The 18,622-nt window shown below is 44.4% G+C and overlaps 1 protein-coding gene and 1 pseudogene across 3 annotated transcripts in view; both read left to right on the plus strand.

Moving 5' to 3' along the window:
- Positions 1–3,493: 3,493 nt before the first annotated feature.
- Positions 3,494–4,838, plus strand: LOC101423632 (ribonuclease H2 subunit B pseudogene; annotated as a pseudogene).
- Positions 4,839–7,891: 3,053 nt separating this feature from the next.
- The window catches only part of HM13 (histocompatibility minor 13), a 41,843-nt gene continuing 31,112 nt past the window's right edge, over positions 7,892–18,622 (plus strand). For all 3 annotated transcript variants that reach the window (XM_071211628.1, XM_004464016.5, XM_058286852.1), the window contains exon 1: positions 7,892–8,205. In XM_071211628.1, coding sequence (XP_071067729.1) covers positions 8,023–8,205 — 183 coding nt within the window. In that variant the 5' untranslated portion in view covers positions 7,892–8,022. The remainder of the gene's footprint in view (positions 8,206–18,622) is intronic.

Genomic DNA, 18,622 nt, shown 5'->3' on the forward strand with positions numbered 1-18,622 from the left:
ATGGTACAGCCACTGTGGAGGACTGTTTGGCAGTTCCTAAAGAAGTTGAATATAGATTTGCCACATTATCCTCCAACACCACCACTGGGTATACACCCAGAGGAACTGAGAGTAGTGACACAAGCAGACATTTGCATACCAATATTCACAGCAGCATTATTCACAATTGCCAAAAGCTGGAAACAACCCACGTGTCCATCAACCAATGAGTGGATAAACAAACTGGTGTATTCACACAAAGGAATATTACACAGCTGTAAGAAGAAATGAGGATAGGGAAGCAGATGTGGCTCAAGCAGTTGGGTGCCTGCCTCCCACACGGGAGGTCCTAGGTTCAGGTCCCAGTGCCTCCTAAAGAAGACAAGCAGACGAGGGAGCCGTCTCGGGGAAAGGGGTGTTTAAAAAATATTTTTTTTAAATGAGGCATAAAGCATATTACAATATGGATGAACCTGGAGGACATTATGTTGAGTGAAGGAAGCCAGAAACAAAAGGACAAATACAATATGATTGGGCTACTATGAACTAAATAAATTATGTAATATATGATATGATTTTGTTTATATAAAATGTAAAAATAAATCAATGTATAAAGATGAAATTGGATTAGTGGTTATGTAGGGCTGGGGAAGGCATGCTAAGAGGTATGGAGATTTTCTTTTTGGAGTAATGAAATGGTTCTAAAATTTTTTATGGTGATAAATGCACAACACTGTGTTTATACTAAAAGCCATTGATTATATACTGTGGACAGATAATATGGTATGTGAATATATCTCAATAAAACTGCTTAATAAATACACAATTGTATAAGAATAGCTAGAAATAGCAATGAGGCACAGCAGGAAAAACAGAAAGATTGAGAGGTAAAGAATTTTCTTGTTTGTCTGGTTTTTTGTTTATTATTATTATTATTGAAATAATGAAAATGCTCTAATAATGATAGAAGTGATGAATGCACAACTATGTGATTATACCAAATACCATTGCTTGTACACTCTGGATGAATTGTAGGCTTTATTAATATGTATCAATAAATTGATTCTTTTTTTTTTGGTAAAGATTTATTTTTATTTATTTCTCTCCCCTTCCCCCCATTGTCTGCTCTTTGTATCCATTCGCTGTGTGTTCTTCTGTGTTCGTTTGCATTCTTGTAGTGCAGGACCAGGAAACTGTGTTGCTTTTTTGTTGCATCATCTTGCTGTGTCAGCTCTCCATGTGTGCGGCGCCACTCCTGGGTGAGCTGCACTTTTTTCGCATGGGGTGACTCTCCTTGTGGGACGCACTCCTTGAGAGTGGGGCTCCCCTACACGGGGGACACCCCTGTGTGGCACGGCACTCCTTGTGCGCAGTAGCACTGCCTATGGGCCAGCTCACCACTGGGGTCAGGAGGCCCTGGGTATCAAACCCTGGACCCTCCATAAGGTAGGCGGATGCTCTATCAGTTGAGCCACAACTGCTTCCCAAAAAATTGATTTAAAAAAAAAAATGGGGAAAAAAAGAAAGTCCTTTACAGGGGAACGGGTGTAGCTCAGTGGTTTGAACACCTGTTTTTCCCGAATGAGGTTTCGGGTTCAATCCCTAGTACCTCCTGGGGGAAAAAAATCTGGACATGTTGATGAGGGTTAGGGTGGTTGTAATGGACGCTGTTGGTGCCCCACCCAGATTCTCTTTACCAGACGTTGCTCACCCATCCTCCAGCTGCTGTGAGTATTGGCTGAAAACCAATACTCACAAGAGAACTGCCCGTGGTCAAACAGCAGCCAGCTAGCCACAGAAACTATTCCTCACTCCCTACTCCCCTAGATTGTGCCCATGACTGACAGCACAGGGGTTCAAGGCTAGACTGCTTGCCTCAAGGTGGGACCAATTCTGTGGTGCGTGCGGTTTGTGCTCCAGAGCTCCCTGGGGGATCAGGCTGAAGCCAGTCTCCAGCTGAAACCACATCCTCTCTTAGCCTTTTCTTTCCTGCTTTCCCTCCGCCAGTCTCTTCCTCCTCAAAACACTCCCCCAACAAAGAGCTTAAACAAAAATCACCAACTCTAGCTCTGCTTCTAGGGAACGTTATCTAAGATAGTTCAGTTGATCATCACAATCTAGAGAGTGGAAAGGGCTCTACTGATTACTAGACCAGGACAAAAGATGTAAACCATGATTGTTCTGCCCAAACCAGGATGCAGCAACACCTTAACTGACCATGTGCTGGCTGTTGCTTCTTTATATCCAGCTCATCTTCTCTCCTGTTCCCCCGGGACACACACCTAGTTTTTTGTTTTTTGTTATTGTTATTGTTGATTTTTCAAAATATTTAAAGGCCCTGTGGTCCATGAAGACTACAAAAACAGTAAATATTCACACAGAGTTTTACTTCTTTCATGCCCATTTTCACACGGGGATCAAGGACATCGGGTCACCTGGGCTCCTTAGCAGATGATCTATTGGTGACCCGGGCCTGCAGCCTGATTTCTGAAACAACCCAGTGAAAAGGCCCTGAGGTTGAACTATACCTCCTACAAATAAAGACATCCTCCTATGTCGGCATTTTTTCCAAATAAAATGTACATGGGAATCCCCTGAAGATGGTGTTAAAATGCAGATATTGATTCAGTAGGTCAGGGGTGAAGCCTGAGATTCTGGATTTCTTCTAGGCTCCCAGGCAGTGTCGATGCTGCTAGTCTGCGGCCCACACCTTGAACAGCAAGGTCCTATGGAACCACAATGCCATTATCACGCCCAAGAGCTTCTACATTTGTGCAATAATGTTATCTAATCAATAGTCCACAGTCAAATTTCCCCACTGATCAGAAATTTTTTATTATAGCTTCTTATAAGTTGAATTGTGTCCCCCAAGAAAACACATCAGAGTCCTAACCCCAGTGCTGCAACTCTGACCTTACTTGGAAATAGAATCTTTGACTATGCTATTAGTTATTCCGAAGAAAATTTGTGCATCTATATTCGTAAGGGATAGTCATTGTAATTCTCTTTCCTTGTGTTGTCTTTCTCTGGCTTTGGTATCAGAGTAATGCTAGCCTCACAGAAAGAGTCAGGAAGAAATCCCTTCTCTGTTTTTTTGAAGCATTTGAGAAAGACCAATGTTAAAGTTTCTTTATATGTTTGGTAGAATTCAGCAGTGAAATCATCTAATCCTGGGCTTTTCTATTTCTTCTTAAATCAGATTAGGTAATTTGTATGTTCCTAGGAATTTATCTGTTTAGTCTAGGTTTTCTGAATTCTTGGCATATAATTGTTCTTAACATCCTCTTATAATCCTTTCTATTTCTGTAAGGTCAGTAGTAATGTCCCACTTTCATTCCTGGTTTTAGTTATTTATGTCCTCTCTCTCGTTTTCTTTGTCAGTCTAGCTAGAAGTTCGCCAATTTTATTGATCTTTTCAAAAAAACCAACTCTTTGGAAGAGGCCCTGCTCCCGCTGTGGGCTACTGGATTCCCCAGCAAGGGCCTGCCCTGAGGGCCCCCTGGCACAGGTGAACATGGCATGGCAGCTGGCAGGGAGCGCAGGGACCACGCACGTGGGACAGTACGTGTTTCCGCCCCCAGATTATTTGAAAGATGCCCCAAAAAAGATCAAAAGTGGGCCTATGTTTGTAAAATTGGTTAACCTGTGTACAGGGGAAGGCACCATTTACTGCTCGATATGTGTCAACTGCAGCAGTTTGAAATAAAAGTTTTCAAGGAAAAACTCCATCCTTGTTTATAAATCAATCTGTTCAATCAGAAGGTCATCTCCACTTAGCCACACCAATGGATCCCTTATTTCTTTCTTTTTTTTTAAAGATTTATTTATTTCTCTCCCTTTCCCCCCACCCCGGTTGTGTGTTCTTTGTGTCTATTTGCTGCATCTTCTTTGTCCGCTTCTGTTGTTGTCAGAGGCACGGGAATCTGTGTTTCTTTTTTGTTCCGTCATCTTGTGTCAGCTCTCCGTGTGGGTGGCGCCATTCCTGGGCAGGCTGCACTTTCTTTCACGTTGGGCGGCTCTCCTTACGGGGCGCACTCCTTGAGTGTGGGGCTCTCCTACGCGGGGACACCCCTGCGTGGCAGGGCACTCCTTGTGCGCGTCAGCACTGCGCATGGGCCAGCTCCACACGGGTCAAGGAAGCCCAGGGTTTGAACCGTGGACCTCCCATGTGGTAGACAGACACCCTAACCACTGGGCCAAGTCCACTTCCCATGGATCCCTTATTTCTGATTCTCCATTGTCTTAAAAAGGTTGATAAAAATGGAAAGTTTCCACCTCCAGATCATCCAATGGTGGATGACGTTTTTCTAAATTGCAGCTTGTTGCTGATAAGTTACTTCACCATGTGACAGAGGAAAAAGAAATAGCAAGTAATATAAAAAATACAGCAAAGAAAAGACATTAAAGTGGCTGGAAAAAAGGTTAATCAGACTGCAAAAGCATTAAAAGTCAGTAACTGTCAATGGTGGAGTGTGGGTATAGTCGGCTGCATTTTTGTCTGGTGACAGGTTTCCAGTGATAAGGAAGAGATTTATACTCATTATGCCCATAGTCTGGCATCTGAATACATTCCTAAAGAATTAAGTGATGACTTAGCTAAATACTTAAAGCTTCCAGAACTTTTTACTTCATTGCCAAACCCTCCATCAAAGGAAATTAAGTTACCGGATAAACCTGTAGAAGCAAAGGAAGATTACACTAAATTTAACACTAAAGATTTAAAGATGGAAAAGAAAAATAGCAAACCAACTGCTGCTCAGAAGGCTTTGGCTAAAGTTGACAAGCATGGAATGAAAAGCATCAACACCTTTTTTGGTGAAAAATTTTTTTTAAAAATTCGAAAAGATTTGAAACTTTGAAAATGAAATCCAGCAAAATTTATTTTTGCTTTTTATATGTTCCATCTTCATACTTCTTCTATGCCACTGTACTTCCTGAGCCCTAATTGCCACTTTTTGAGGGGGAAAAGGTAATAAATGCTCAAGAAAGATGCTGAAGGGCAATTTTCAAATTAAAATAAAACAAACAACAACTTTTGGTTTTGTTGATTTTCTCTATTGTTCTTCTATTCTCTATTTCATTTATCTTTGCTCTAACCCTTACTACTTCCTTCCTTCTAACTTTGGGTTTAGTTTGCTCTTTCAGTTCTAGTTCCTTTAGGTGCGAAGTTGGCTTCTTGATTTATGATCTTCTTTTTTATTGTCTTTATTTTTTTAATATTACATTCAAAAAATATGAGGTCCCCCTATTCCCCCCACCCTCCTCACCCCACTCCTCCCCCCATAACAAAAATCTCCTTCATCATCATGAGACATTCATTGCATTTGGTGAGTACATCTCAGAGCACCACTGCACCTCATGGTCAATGGTCCACATCATAGTCCACACTCTACCACGTTCCACCCAGTGGGCCATGGGAGGACATATAATGTCCGGTAACTGTCCCTACAGCATCACCCAGGACAACTCCAAGTCCCGAAAACACCTCCACATTTCATCTCTTCCTCCCATTCCCTACCCTCAGCAACCACCATGGCCACTTTCTCCACACCAATGCCACATTGTCTTCGATTACTACTAATCACAATAGTTCATGAATAGATTATCAGTAAGTCCACTCTAATCCATACTCTATTCCACCATCCTGTGGACCTTGGAATGGTTGTGTCCACTCCACATCTGTAACAAGAGGGGGCTTAGATTCCACATGGATGCAATCCTTCTGCTTTCAGTTGTAGGCACTCTTGGCTCCATGGTGTGGTGGTTGACCTTCTTCAACTCCAAGTTAGCTGAGTGGGGTAAGTCCAATAAGCCAGAGTGTAGGATCTTCTTTTTTAATATAATGTTTAAAGTTATATTCCTGAGCATTGTCTTTCGTGTATCCCATACATTTTCGTTTTCATTCATCTAAAGATATTTCCTAAATTTTCTTGTAATTTCTTCTTTTTTTTTTTTTTAAAGATTTATTTATTTATTCAATTTCCCCCCCTCCCCTGGTTGTCTGTTCTTGGTGTCTATTTGCTGCGTCTTGTTTCTTTGTCCGCTTCTGTTGTTGTCAGCGGCACGGGAAGTGTGGGCGGCGCCATTCCTGGGCAGGCTGCTCTTTCTTTTCACGCTGGGCGGCTCTCCTCACGGGCGCACTCTTTGCGCGTGGGGCTCCCGCACGCGGGGGACACCCCTGCGTGGCACGGCACTCCTTGCGCGCATCAGCACTGCGCATGGCCAGCTCCACACGGGTCAAGGAGGTCCGGGGTTTGAACCGCGGACCTCCCATATGGTAGACGGACGCCCTAACCACTGGGCCAAAGTCCATTTCCCTGTAATTTCTTCTTGACCCAATAGTTGTTTAAAAGTGTGTTGTTTAATTTCCACGTGTTTGTATATTTCCAGCTTTTCTTCTGTAATTGATTTCTTGCTTTATTCAGTTGCGGTCTGAGAAGATATTTGGTATGATTTCAATATTTTTAAATGTATTAAGATTTGATTTGTGGGCTAACATGTGGTCTATCCTGAAAAATGTTCCATGTGCACTTGAGAAGAATGATGAAATAACATTCTGCAGTTGTTGGGTGGTGTGTCCTATATATGTCCTTTAGGTCTAATTGGTTAACAATGTTGTTCGAGTCCTCTATTTCCTTACTGAGCTGCTTAGATATTCTATCAATTATTGAAAGTAGTGTATTGAAGTCTCCAACTATTACTGTAAAACTCTTTCTCCCTCCAGTTCTGTCAATTTTTTTTAAAGATTTATTTATTTCTCTCCCCTCCAACCTCCACCCACCCTGGTTGTCTGTTCTCTGTGTCTATTTGCTGCGTCTTCTTTGTCCGCTTCTGTTGTTGTCAGTGGCACGGGAATCTGTATTTCTTTTTCTTGTGTCATCTTGTTGTGTCAGCTCTCCGTGTGCGCGGCACCATTCCTGGGCAGGCTGCACTTTCTTTCGCGCTGGGCAGCTCTCCTTACAGGGCGCACTCCTTGCGCATGGGGCTCCCCTACGCGGGGCACACCCTTGCGTGGCACGGGACTCCTTGCGCGCATCAGCACTGCGCATGGGCCAGCTCCACACGGGTCAAGGAGGCCCGGGGTTTGAACCGCGGACCTCCCATGTGGTAGACGGACGCCCTAACCACTGGGCCAAATCTGCTTCCCTGTTCTGTCAATTTTTGATTCATTTATGTTTGGCCTTCATTGTGAGGTGGAAATGTTTATAATCATTATATCTACTTGCTGGATTGAACCTTTTATCAATTTATAATATCCCTATTTGTCTCATAATATTTTTTACCTATAGTCTGTTTTGTCCAAAAATTATATCCAAACAGACTCCAGCTGTCTGTTGATTATTGTTTGCATGGAATATCTTTTCCCACCCTTTTACTTTCAACCTATTTGTGTCTTTTTACCTGCAGTAATTTCTTCAATAAGTATCTATCTCTGTTTAGCATGCTATATGCTAACATCCTATAGACTTTATATTTTATTATTTATCTTGTTCATTCTATTAATTGTCTTCTCCCTCATCCCACCGCAGCAAAATGTAAGCGTCATGAAGGTAGGAATGAATATGTGCCTGTATTCATCCCAGTGTCCATAGAGCCAGAAGAATATCTTGTGTAGAGTGGAACCTTCAATAAATATGAAAGGAGTGAATAAAGGATTGAATATTGGGTGAGTGCATGCATAACTAAACAAATTCTTAGAATGAGAATTTGTGGAGGGTGGACTGGGACCGGGGGATAGGGTCCTCAGGTGTCCCTCGTAATTGATACTCAACGCAGTGGTCCAGAGTTCTTTCCCGACCCACTAGCTAGTTGCTTAGCAACCACTACCCCGCCCTCGGTCACCACTAGAGGGCGAGCGGGAGGGGGGCGGTGAACCGGGACGCGCGCGCGTGTGCGTACAGCGTGCACTGCTCGGGCCGGCGTGTGGGGTACGTCACTTCCTGTTGCTTTAGGGGAACGTGGCTTTCCCCGCAGCTCCGGTCTGCGTTTGGGTGTCTGCTGCAGAGCCCGGAACTGGAGTCGGACCCTGAGCGCAGCCTCGCCATGGACCCGGCCCTCAGCGACCCGCATAACGGCAGCGCCGAGGCAGGCAGCCAGACCAACGGCACGACGCGGCCGCCCTCCACTCCCGAGGGCATCGCGCTGGCCTACGGCAGTCTCCTGCTCATGGCGCTGCTGCCCATCTTCTTCGGCGCCCTCCGCTCCGTGCGCTGCGCCCGCGGCAAGGTAGGGTCAGCGGCAGCGGCAAAACCGGGCGCTTTCCACCTCTCACCTTGGGACTGACACGAACCTATTAACCCCAACCCTCGGACACCGACCCCTCCCAGCCTTGATCACCAAAGCCCCGCGCTCAGGCCTGCATCCGAGAGCTGGCCTTTGAGCTCCGGAAACTGGCACCTTCCCCCAAAAGGGTATGGACACATTCCCCAAATTGGGATTGGCTTCTACCCCAACACGGACCCTGACACACCCCTCCAGGCATCAGGTACGCAGCTGGGTACACTGTCAGCTGAGCCTCGCACTGGGATTTCGGCATTGATGGTTTGGAGCTTACTGGACCCAGCCAGACCAGCCCCACCCCTGGCTCTGAGGCAACCAGATCTGTGTTTGATGGGACACAGGTCGCTGAGAGCTCCTGAATGGTCCCTGTCATTCCTCAGTTAGGAACCCTGCCTCAGCCCACCCCAGGGTTTATTCTGACATCCAGACCCACCCTTAGACCCTGACTCTTGGCTAGCTGGAATCTGTGGCCTGTTGTGTGCGGCCCTGGACTCAAATCACGCTCCTGCCCCTGTCTCAAAAAAATTAACCCAGGAATATAGCCCAAGCTCAGCCCCCAATAAGGCAGCTCCTCAGAGCCTGACCCCATGATGCCTCTTTTTTTTAACCAGGCACAGACCCCCTTATTTTATGGTTTCCTCTCCCTAACCACTGCCCAGCCTTGGACCTTGCCTCTTGCTCCAGCCAGAGCCCAGACCCTGTTCCTAATCCCTCATTCCCACCCCAGCCCCTGACTCTGCCTCAAAGTGGCCTTTCTCCCCATCCCACCTAAGACAGTCCTTCCACCAAATTGGACCTAGCTGCTGGGTCACTGAGCTGCTGTTGACCTCTCTTGTGAGACTGGGCCAGGCACACAGTCTCACAAAAGAGACTGTGGGATGCCTAAGACCTCAGTACCTTCCCTCTCCTGCCTTCCCCACTTCTCTATATTAAGCCCTCTCCAGCCCATTGTACCAATGGCAGCTTCTCCCCTCCTCCACAACCTGCTGATCTGATCCTCCACCCCCACCCAGAGCTTCAGGCCCAAGCGGAAGCTGTCTTGCCTATAGAGGGCAGGCCCACAAAGCAACTGCCACTTTTGAAACTGCTCAAACCTGGGTTCTGGAAACATTACCTAGTTTGAGCAATGACTGAGGCCTGCCACATTCCCTCCCCAAGAGCAGAGAACTTGTTGCTGGCTCACTCGGTGATCAAACACAAAGGGGAATAGTCAGGCAGGGCTTATGCCAAGAGACTGAGCAGTAACCCCGTTCTCCTTTCTCTTGTGCCCCTCCTAAGCAGGATCAGGTGGCTTTAAGCCTCCTTGCCATGTCTATCAGGAAGACACTTGGGGCAAGGAGAAGTTCTGAAATAGACCAGACAAAGAGAATGAAGGGGAAGCATGGCATAAGACTGTGGGGGCAGCTTGGGCTGAGTGGCTTCCAGAACTGTCTGAGGAACTCTCCTTGACATCTCTATACATGGATCAGTAATCTCTTCAGAAAACTTCTAGGCAACAGAATTTCCTCAACACCCACTGCTGTCTGGGTGTGTCAGAGCCCTGTCACTGACAAATTTAGGAGTCTGGGTGAGGGAGAAATAATTAGATCTGTGATGTAATACAGATAATGTCTTGGAGTTTAGGGAAAAAGATTGAGCATATCTGGGGCAAGCAGAGAGGCTTTGTGTTGGAAGGGAGCTGGAACTTTGGTACAGAAGCAGAATTTCAGCCAGAAGAAGACTTCTAGGCAGAGGAAACCAGTTAAGCAGAGGTGCAGGAGCAAGACGTACAAGGCAATTCAGGAGATAACGGGAGGTCTAGTGTGACTGAAGCAGAGGGGATGCATAGAAGAGAGCATAAGATCCACTGTAGCCTCTAAGTACCTCCCTCCCAAGCAGCTCCTGTCTGGACAGATGGAAGGCTGCATGTGATGTTGCCAGCAGGGCCTAATTCTTAATAGCCTCCCACCACCAATAACCCTGATGCTCACTTTAAAAGCTTACAGAGCACTTCATTGGCCTTTGATCCTCACAGCAACTGAACATGTTAAGCAGAGCCAATTTTATTATCCCAGTTGTACAGAGAAAGAAACTGAGGGTCAAAGAAATAACTTCCCAAGATCACTGTGAATCAGGAGTAGAACCAGGTGTGCCTAGTCCAATTCCAGGGCTCTCTGCTTGATATCAGGTATCTCTAAAGATCCACACGCATGGCATTCTGCCTAGCAATTCCCTTTTCTACACTGGAGACAAGTTTCCCTTGTCAGATGAAAAGTTAGTGCAGGGACCCACAACTTCTGATTTCCCAGTAGTGTTAGACCCCAAAGCCAACTGAGAGAGGGCATATGAGGGCAGAATTCTCCCAGGAGCCAAGGAGTCCTATTCAGTAGGGGTCCATAGCAGGCAGGGCTAATTGTGAAGTCGTGGGGAGAGGAGGCCTTGGGAGGAGCCATCTCAGCACAGGACCTGTCCCTGCCAGACACCTATCTCTCTCAGAATTCTAGAACTCTGCCCAGATAGCTTGGGGAGAATAGACAAAGCACTGTCTCAATCACTCTTCCCCAAAGGGAGAAAATCCTGGTCCTAGCAGTAGCTGTACATCAGATTGGTCCACAGTCCCTGGGGCCTATGACCCAGAGGAACCCCTCGGCCAACAGGACTGGGTGCCTGCTCTGTGTCAGGCCCTGCGCTTGGGTACCAGGGGTACAGGGACAAACCACACCCTGTCCTCACAGAGCTCACAGTTACACAAGGAGAGGTGGACATGTGACCAGCCAACTAGAATATTGATACACTTCCTGCAGGAGGCAGCATTTGCCTTTGCAGGGATGGATAAGACTTCAGCAAGCAGACTAGGAAAAGGAGGAGGTGTGGGACCATCCGGGTGTTCGGGAAGGCAGTGAGTAGTGCGACATGGCCCCAAGACGAGGGCTTGGATGCAGTGGCAAGGCGCTTAGGGAGCCTGCAGCCTTTCTGAAGAACAGAATCCTGAAGGCAAAGCAACTGCTATCTTGATAGTTAGAAAAATACTACACACTTGTCTCCAGTGTGACAATTCCAAATACCAGCCATTCTAAAGCCTGAGTCACTTTGCCTAACAAGGTATTACCTCACTGAAGTTTTATGATAATCATTGCCTTGGTAGAGGAGTGCTACAATTTCTATAGACAATACAGAACAAATAATTTGTAAATTTGAATTGAGCCAGTTCTCTAATGAAATAGACATTGAAAAGAGCAAGTTGCAGAAAGTCAAATATAAGGTATCATTTATGTAAAATTTAAATTATTTATTGTTTGTGGCTTATATATGCAATAATTTTTTAATACATAGGAATAATAATATCTTCCTTAAATAGATATTCCCTCTGGAGGAAAGAGTGGGGAAGAGATGGAAATGGGCTTTAGTGATATCTGTGCCCTTTTATTTCACAAAAGCCAAATGAGCAGGTGTAGCTCAGTGGTTGAGCACCTGCTTCCCATGTACAAAGTTCCAGGTTCAATTACCTCCTTAAAAAAAAAAAAAAGCCAGCATGCACATTCTGAAGCAAATACGGCAAAATGTTAGTATCTGTTAAATATTGGGTTATTTCTCTGTATTCCTGAAATAACTTCTGTTTTAAAATTTTAAAGAGATAAATGACCAAATAAACTGAAAATACATTTTCTTAAATGCAAATAATGCAGGCATATAAAGGAAAAGCCTCCCCGGTACTAACCCCTAGAAGTAACCTGATTAGCTATTTGAAGTGTAACCTTCAGATCACGTGTAACCTACAAATATTATATATGTGCTTGTGTGTATATACTTACATGTTTTTATTTTTATAAAAATGGAATTATTCTGTACATGTTACTCTGCTGCTTGATTCTTTTTTCCTTTAACAATATGTCTTGGTATCAAGACAATGATCTACTTCATTCTTTTATGGCAGGGAGGGTAGGTAATGCATGACTTCAAAAGGTATGAAAGGATTCACAGTAAAAGTCCCACCCCAACTACCCGGTTTCTCTCCAGAGGCAGCTCCTGTTAACAAAGAGATTCTGTCTTTACATATAAATGTTTGCTTCCCCCCAATTTTGTTATATAACTTATATTTTGTACCACCCTTTTTTTGCACCTTGCTTTTTTCACCTAATACATGTTGGAGGTCAAACCATGTCAGTCTAGATAGAGTGTTTGTCTTCTTTCCTAACAGCTGTGTAATATCCCACCTGTCCCCCACAGTTTGTTTAAAGCAGTGATTCTCAAAGTGTAGTTCCTGGACCAGCAGTCTCAGCATCACCTGGGGACTTGTTAGAAATGCATATTCTGAATCAGAAACTCTGGGGTTGCCTATATGGATACTAATAAAATAAATTCCATTATATGTATTAGATCTTTAAGATGATGAAAATTCTAAGTTTGTGTTTAATGACATTAAGTTAGGGGAGCAGGTGTAGCTCAGTGGTTGAGCACCTGTTTCCTATGTACAAGGTCCCAGGTTCAATCCCCAGTGGGTAGAAGTTAAGTTAAAGAAGAGAGTGTAGATCTGCCCTAAAATGAAATAACTAGTTTTTCACAGAACAGAATTAGGGATGTAAGACAAGACTTAAATCGATATGGAAAAAAGTAAAAAGACTTGTAAAAGTAAAATTTGTTTGTTGCTGACTGTAATTTAATAAGCTTACTTAAAGGTGAAATTTGTCTTAACATGAAATAAATAGCCTATATGGTTATAAATGGTTATAAGAGGTTACAGGAAGTTATAGGTTGTAGGAAGTTTATAAAAGCCTTTTCTAAATTGAAGGATTTCAATGTAAATGGCTGATTTGGGGGAAGGCATTATTAAGTAGAAATCTATAAATTGATATTGATAACAAAGAACTTCATAACAGAGAAACCTGTCAGATGCCACCTCAATCTGCATATTAAGGTGGTGGTAGGGCAAATATAATCTTGATTCCATTGGAAATCTTAGGTTTTTGTAAAATAAGTGGGAAAATAGTTTTTTTCTTCTGTTAAAGTTTATTCATGAATAAAGGGAACAGCGTGGAAGCTGTTCATTTTAATCTAAAGTAAAATATCTGTTAACATAATCTTGGTAAACGTGTAAAAGTAAAATGAAACAAAACTTATGTAGTCTATAGTTAATGATTTCTAGAAACAGCTTTATTTAAAATACGCATAAGGAAATTAGGGCCTAGATTGTACATTGCTACAGCAGCCACATTTACTCCTGGGCTCTGATCTCTAATTGTTATTTCTAAATCCTGAGATGATTTACTCTTTGTGTATAACCTAATAGCTCCCTAGAATTTTTAGGTACCTATATGACACCTGGAACTCAGAACTAAAGCTATCCATCTCTAAAGGTGCTGAAGAAGAGAAGCCATAGAGGAGCTGCCATGGGGTGGCACCTGGGTAAAGCACTAGGCATCCGCATTAAATATTCTGACCTGGTTCATACTATACATGATTGTGAGGCTAGTTCATGGTTCATACTGCTTTCGGTGCCTTACAGCAGTGGGCATGTGCTCAAAACCAGCATAGACTTAGGGCCTGGCAAATAGAATCATACATTTAAACACTATCTTATTACCGCACATAGTGTCTCTCCATTTGAGTTACTGGCATTGCCAGTTAGTACAGCCCTTAAAACAATAAAGGTACCTGTACATCACCTGGCCATGCCTCCAAAGTGGATGCGAACACACTGCTGCTGAAGACTCCTGTGACTTTGCCAGCAGGTAATGGCTCAGTCTCCCTAGCCCTGCAGTGGACATTGCCTCCAGACTGGCTCTATTTTCATAGTACCAGAGAGTGCTATGCAACAGGCCAGTGGAATATTGGAGCCAGCCTTCCTGTTCTCAATACAGTGTGCCAAGTGCACGAAAGACATACCTATAGGGGCAGCAATTGTCAGAGTGGTGTGGGTAGAACCTAAAGAAACGCATTTGGCATTACAACCACTCCTTTGAAGGGTCAACGTGTGGTATTGTAAGCCCTGATGCTGCCTGCTCTCAGCAAAGGTCCTAGAGCCGATGGAAGAAAGTTCCTCTTACTTTACTCACCGGAAAAGACCTCCCCCTCCAGGTACCCACTAAACATTTTGGCTTGCACCCCTGAGCTTCTCTTTCTGGCTCATACTGCTTTGTCTAACGTCTTCCTTAACTGAGCTGTCACTGTGACAACAACCCACAATAAGTCGGATTGGGTGTGCAGATATGCACCAGCATCTGGCAGCTCTGGTCTCCCCTGGAATATCCTTCCATTATCTTTGACAAACTGGAGTAATTGACTAAAGACTGCAAATAAGAGCTGCCCTTGTAAGTGGCAACTCCCAGAGCCCACGAACTCCTATAATGACTAGTAGCCATTTGCATGTCTTGTTTATATTGTAGCCTTATATTACAGTACTACCATTTATAAACCCTCCATTCCATGCTCAGAGCTTCATGCAGAAGAGGTGGCAGAAAGATTGGAAAAGTTGTAGGATGGGATGGATTGTGGCATATGACTTTGTATTTTCTCCCCCAATTCTTCTAGTTCTTTCCCCTTCCAGTCGCAGCAACACTCCATTCCTAAGTAGTTAAAAAGCTAACCTTGGGAACTAGTTGTGAACTGGTGATTCATCAGTAAATATCACAACATTGCATTCTTTAGAAGTCCTGTCACCCCTCACAAACCTTCCCTATCTGCTCATAGACATGCATTATAAAAGACCCCTCTCATTTTGCAGCGGGGCAGATGATTGATCTCAGAAAATGGCTGTCTCTCTTTCCTGCCACCAGGGATGAGAACCCATGTAAGCTTAAATAAATGATCATTATTCACTAAAAAAGAGAGAGATTGAGGGTTCTGTGTGGGTTTTTAAAAAAAAAACAAATCAGTTTTATTGAGACATATTAAAGCTACAGTCCATCCAAAATTTACAATCAACGAGCAATCTGTTTTAACGAGCCCTCGTGGTGATTCTGATGCTTGTGTTTGAGGACCACTGCTTTAGAGTTCTCTTCGAGTTATTTAGGTTATGTCAGTCTTTTGCTATTAGAGACTGTGGCTGAAATTAATATCCTGACACATTTGTCATTTCACTTCTGTCTTTGCATGGTGTATTAGCCAAAGGGCTGCTGATGCAGAGTACCAGAAATCTATTGGCTTTTATAAAAGCTGTTTATTTGGGGTAAAAGCTTACAGTTACAAGGCCCTGAAGAGTCTACCTCAAGGCTGCCTTCTCACCAAAGTGTTGAAGCAAGATGGTGGGTGATCTCTGCCTGGCCTCTCCTTCCTTCTTCCTCTTAAGGCTCCATGGGCCCAGCTTCTTCAGATCTCAGCTGTAGGCTGGCATAGGGCTTATCAGGGCTTCCTATATCAGCCTAGCATAGGGCTCGTTTCTTTCCAGGCTTGCTCAGCTGCTCGCCTACAGTCAGGCAAATCGCTTATCCCTCCCTGGGGCTCCAGGATCAAAACTGACAAAGTTCTCTCTCTGTTCCATGTCTATGGAGCTCTCTCTCTTCCCATGTCTTCTTGAGTGAGTACCTGTTAATATCTGCCCACCAAGGGTTGAGGACTCAACCCTTAGTCATGGCCTACTGATGTGGTCTAATCAAAGCCCTAATCTTAACAGGTAATTTAATCAAGACATGTCAGCTGAATTTAATGCATTCAAAGGGTATCACACCCAGAGAAATAGATTAGTTTATAAACATAATCTCTCTTTTGGGGATTCATAAATAATATCAAACTGCCACACCTGGGTAGAATAAATTCCTGGAAATTGATTTGCTGGGTCAAAGACTTTGTTTTATTTAGGTAGATTTTTACCACATTGCCCACCATAGAAGTTATATCAGATTACTCTCCCACCAGCAATGATCTCAGTTGTTGTTTACTGGCCGCTTAGTAGTCCATTCATTCTCCAAAAGTTTTGTTGTTGTTTTAAGATTTATTTTTTATTTCTCTCCCCTTCCCCCAACCCCGCTTGTCTGTTCTCTGTGTCCATTTGCTTTGTATTCTTCTATGTCCACTTGTATTCTTGTCAGCTACACTGGGAATCTGTCTCTTTTAGTTGCGTAATCTTGCTGCATCAGCTCTCCGTGTGTGCGGCACCACTCCTGGGCAGGCTGCACTTTTCTTCACACGGGGTGGCTCTCCTTACGGGGCGCACTCCTTGCATGTGGAGCTTCCCTACACATGGGACACCCCTGTGTGGCATGGTACTCCTTACCCACATCAGCACTGCACATGGGCCAGCTCATCACCGGGTCAGGAGGCCCTGGGTTTAAACCCTGGACCTCCCATGTGGTAGGCAGACACCCTGTCAGTTGAGCCAAATCCACTTCCCTCTCCAAAAGTTTTTAAGCAGGCGTGTCATACAATCAGGATATGTAAACGCAGGAGGGAGAACAGCAAAGAGGCTGGTGCCATGATCTGGTGAAGACAGCAGTGGGAGCCAAAGGGTAGGGGCAGGAGAGGATTCAGGAGATGTTTAGGAAGCAGAATGGTGAGGAGTTAAGTCAGTGACTATGGTAGTGAAGGAAAGAGAGGCTGGAGTCTCCAGCTGGGGCAACATAACTGAATGGTCTGTAAATTCCAGATTGTTTCTAGGGAAGCAGTAATCCCAGAGCTCAAAATGAGCCAATGGCTTAAAGCCAGGTACCTGACTTCCCTTACTGCTTCTGCTTCCTCCCCAATAACTGAACATCCAGAGCATCATTGGAAGTTAAATTTATTTCTGGCATATGTGTCAGCTTTTTTCCCCTCTATAATTATGTTTTGTATTTCAGACCTGTTGCATTTGCATAAGTACATCAGGTTTTAAAAAATACAGATTGAATTGGTAGAGAATCCTAACTCACTTTTGTGCATCCAACTGAAATTTCCGCATAGAAAGCGTAGATAATTTAGAGAGTAGTAGCCAAGAGTTTGGGCTATGGAACCAGACTTCCTCAGTTTGACTCCTGACTGCCATTGCCAGCTGTGAGACCTTAAACAAGTTGTTTCACTTCTCTGAGCTTCAGTTTCCTTTTCCGTAAAATGGAGCTATTAAAAGTACATTCTTGGGAGTGGATGTGGCTCAGGCCCTTGAGTACCCACCCCCCACACAAGAGGTTTCTGGTACCTCCTGAAAAAAATAAAAGCAACCAGCAAAACAAGCAAAAAAACCTACTCAGGGAAGCCGATGTGGCTCAATGGTTGAGCGCTGACTTCCCACATACAAGGTCCCAGTTTCTATCCGCAGCCCCTAATACCTAAAAAACAAAAGGTACATTCTTGAGGTGTTCGTGAAAGCTCTTGGTGATGTTATTACTATATTTCAGTCAGGTTTCAAAAGTCTTTCACTCTTTGTATGGCAGCATAAGAGAAGAACAGGCCTCTTCCTTTATGATTCAAATATGATTAAGCCTCTTCCTACCCAGGGTACTGAGCTGGCTTGAAAGGAAAATGCAGAAATGAGCCGAAACACTGGTTTGTAGGTGAAACCACAAAGTCCCGTGTGTGCTGTCACACCCCTGCACCTCTGACTCCCTCTACCTGGTTCACACTTCCCTGCCTCGGACATAAAGCAAACGCCTCACCTCAGTCAGCATTTATCTGGCTCTCTCACGATCTGCCAGATCATGTTGGCCTTCAGGGCTTTGCCCCAAGTGACATCTGCCGTAACTGCCTCTGACATGCCCTACTTCTCTGTGTAAGCAGTGTCTTGTCTGCTCTCACACAATCCCCGTGTTCATAATCATAATGCACATAGCTTTTGCAGCTTGAGTGGCTTATTCTAGGCACAGTGCTAAATCTCAGGGCAAAAATTATAGAATCCTCACAATCCATTCTACAGCTGAGGAAATCAAGGCTCTGAGAGAGAAAGAACTTTCCCAAGGTCCCACAGCTGGGTAGAAGTAAAGCTAGGGGTCAGGTGAGCTTCCTGACATCAGAGCCCTCTCTCTACCATTTGGTACTCATACTGTGTGTCATACCTTTATACGTGTCTCTTATTTTGTCACGTGTCACCTGTGTCATAATACTCTGTTTACATGTCAAGTTCTTAGCCTGTGAACTCTTCAAGGTTGGGAGCTGTCAAATTCATCTTTGTACCCCCAGTACTGCTGCACAGGAGATATATTGAGTTTGTGAAGGTTCACAGAGTGGGTGAGAAACTTGCCCAAGACATACAACACACTGTTGCCTAAAACAGAAACCAAGGGCTGGGAGAGAGGAGGAAAGGAAGAAAACTCTGCCTCTCAGTGTCACTATTGCTTGCTCACCCCACCCCACCTCCCAGCAAAGCTGCCAGAGAGTGACTCACACAGAGCTACCTCTGATGGCTCCAGAGGGGAGGGTCTGCCTTCCTTCTAGCTCTGTGCCAGGGCTGCCTCTGCCCTGTTGTGGTTTGGTTCAGGGCTCC

This window comes from Dasypus novemcinctus, chromosome 24 (assembly GCF_030445035.2).
Source record: "Dasypus novemcinctus isolate mDasNov1 chromosome 24, mDasNov1.1.hap2, whole genome shotgun sequence".
NCBI classification, from domain to species: domain Eukaryota; kingdom Metazoa; phylum Chordata; class Mammalia; order Cingulata; family Dasypodidae; genus Dasypus; species Dasypus novemcinctus.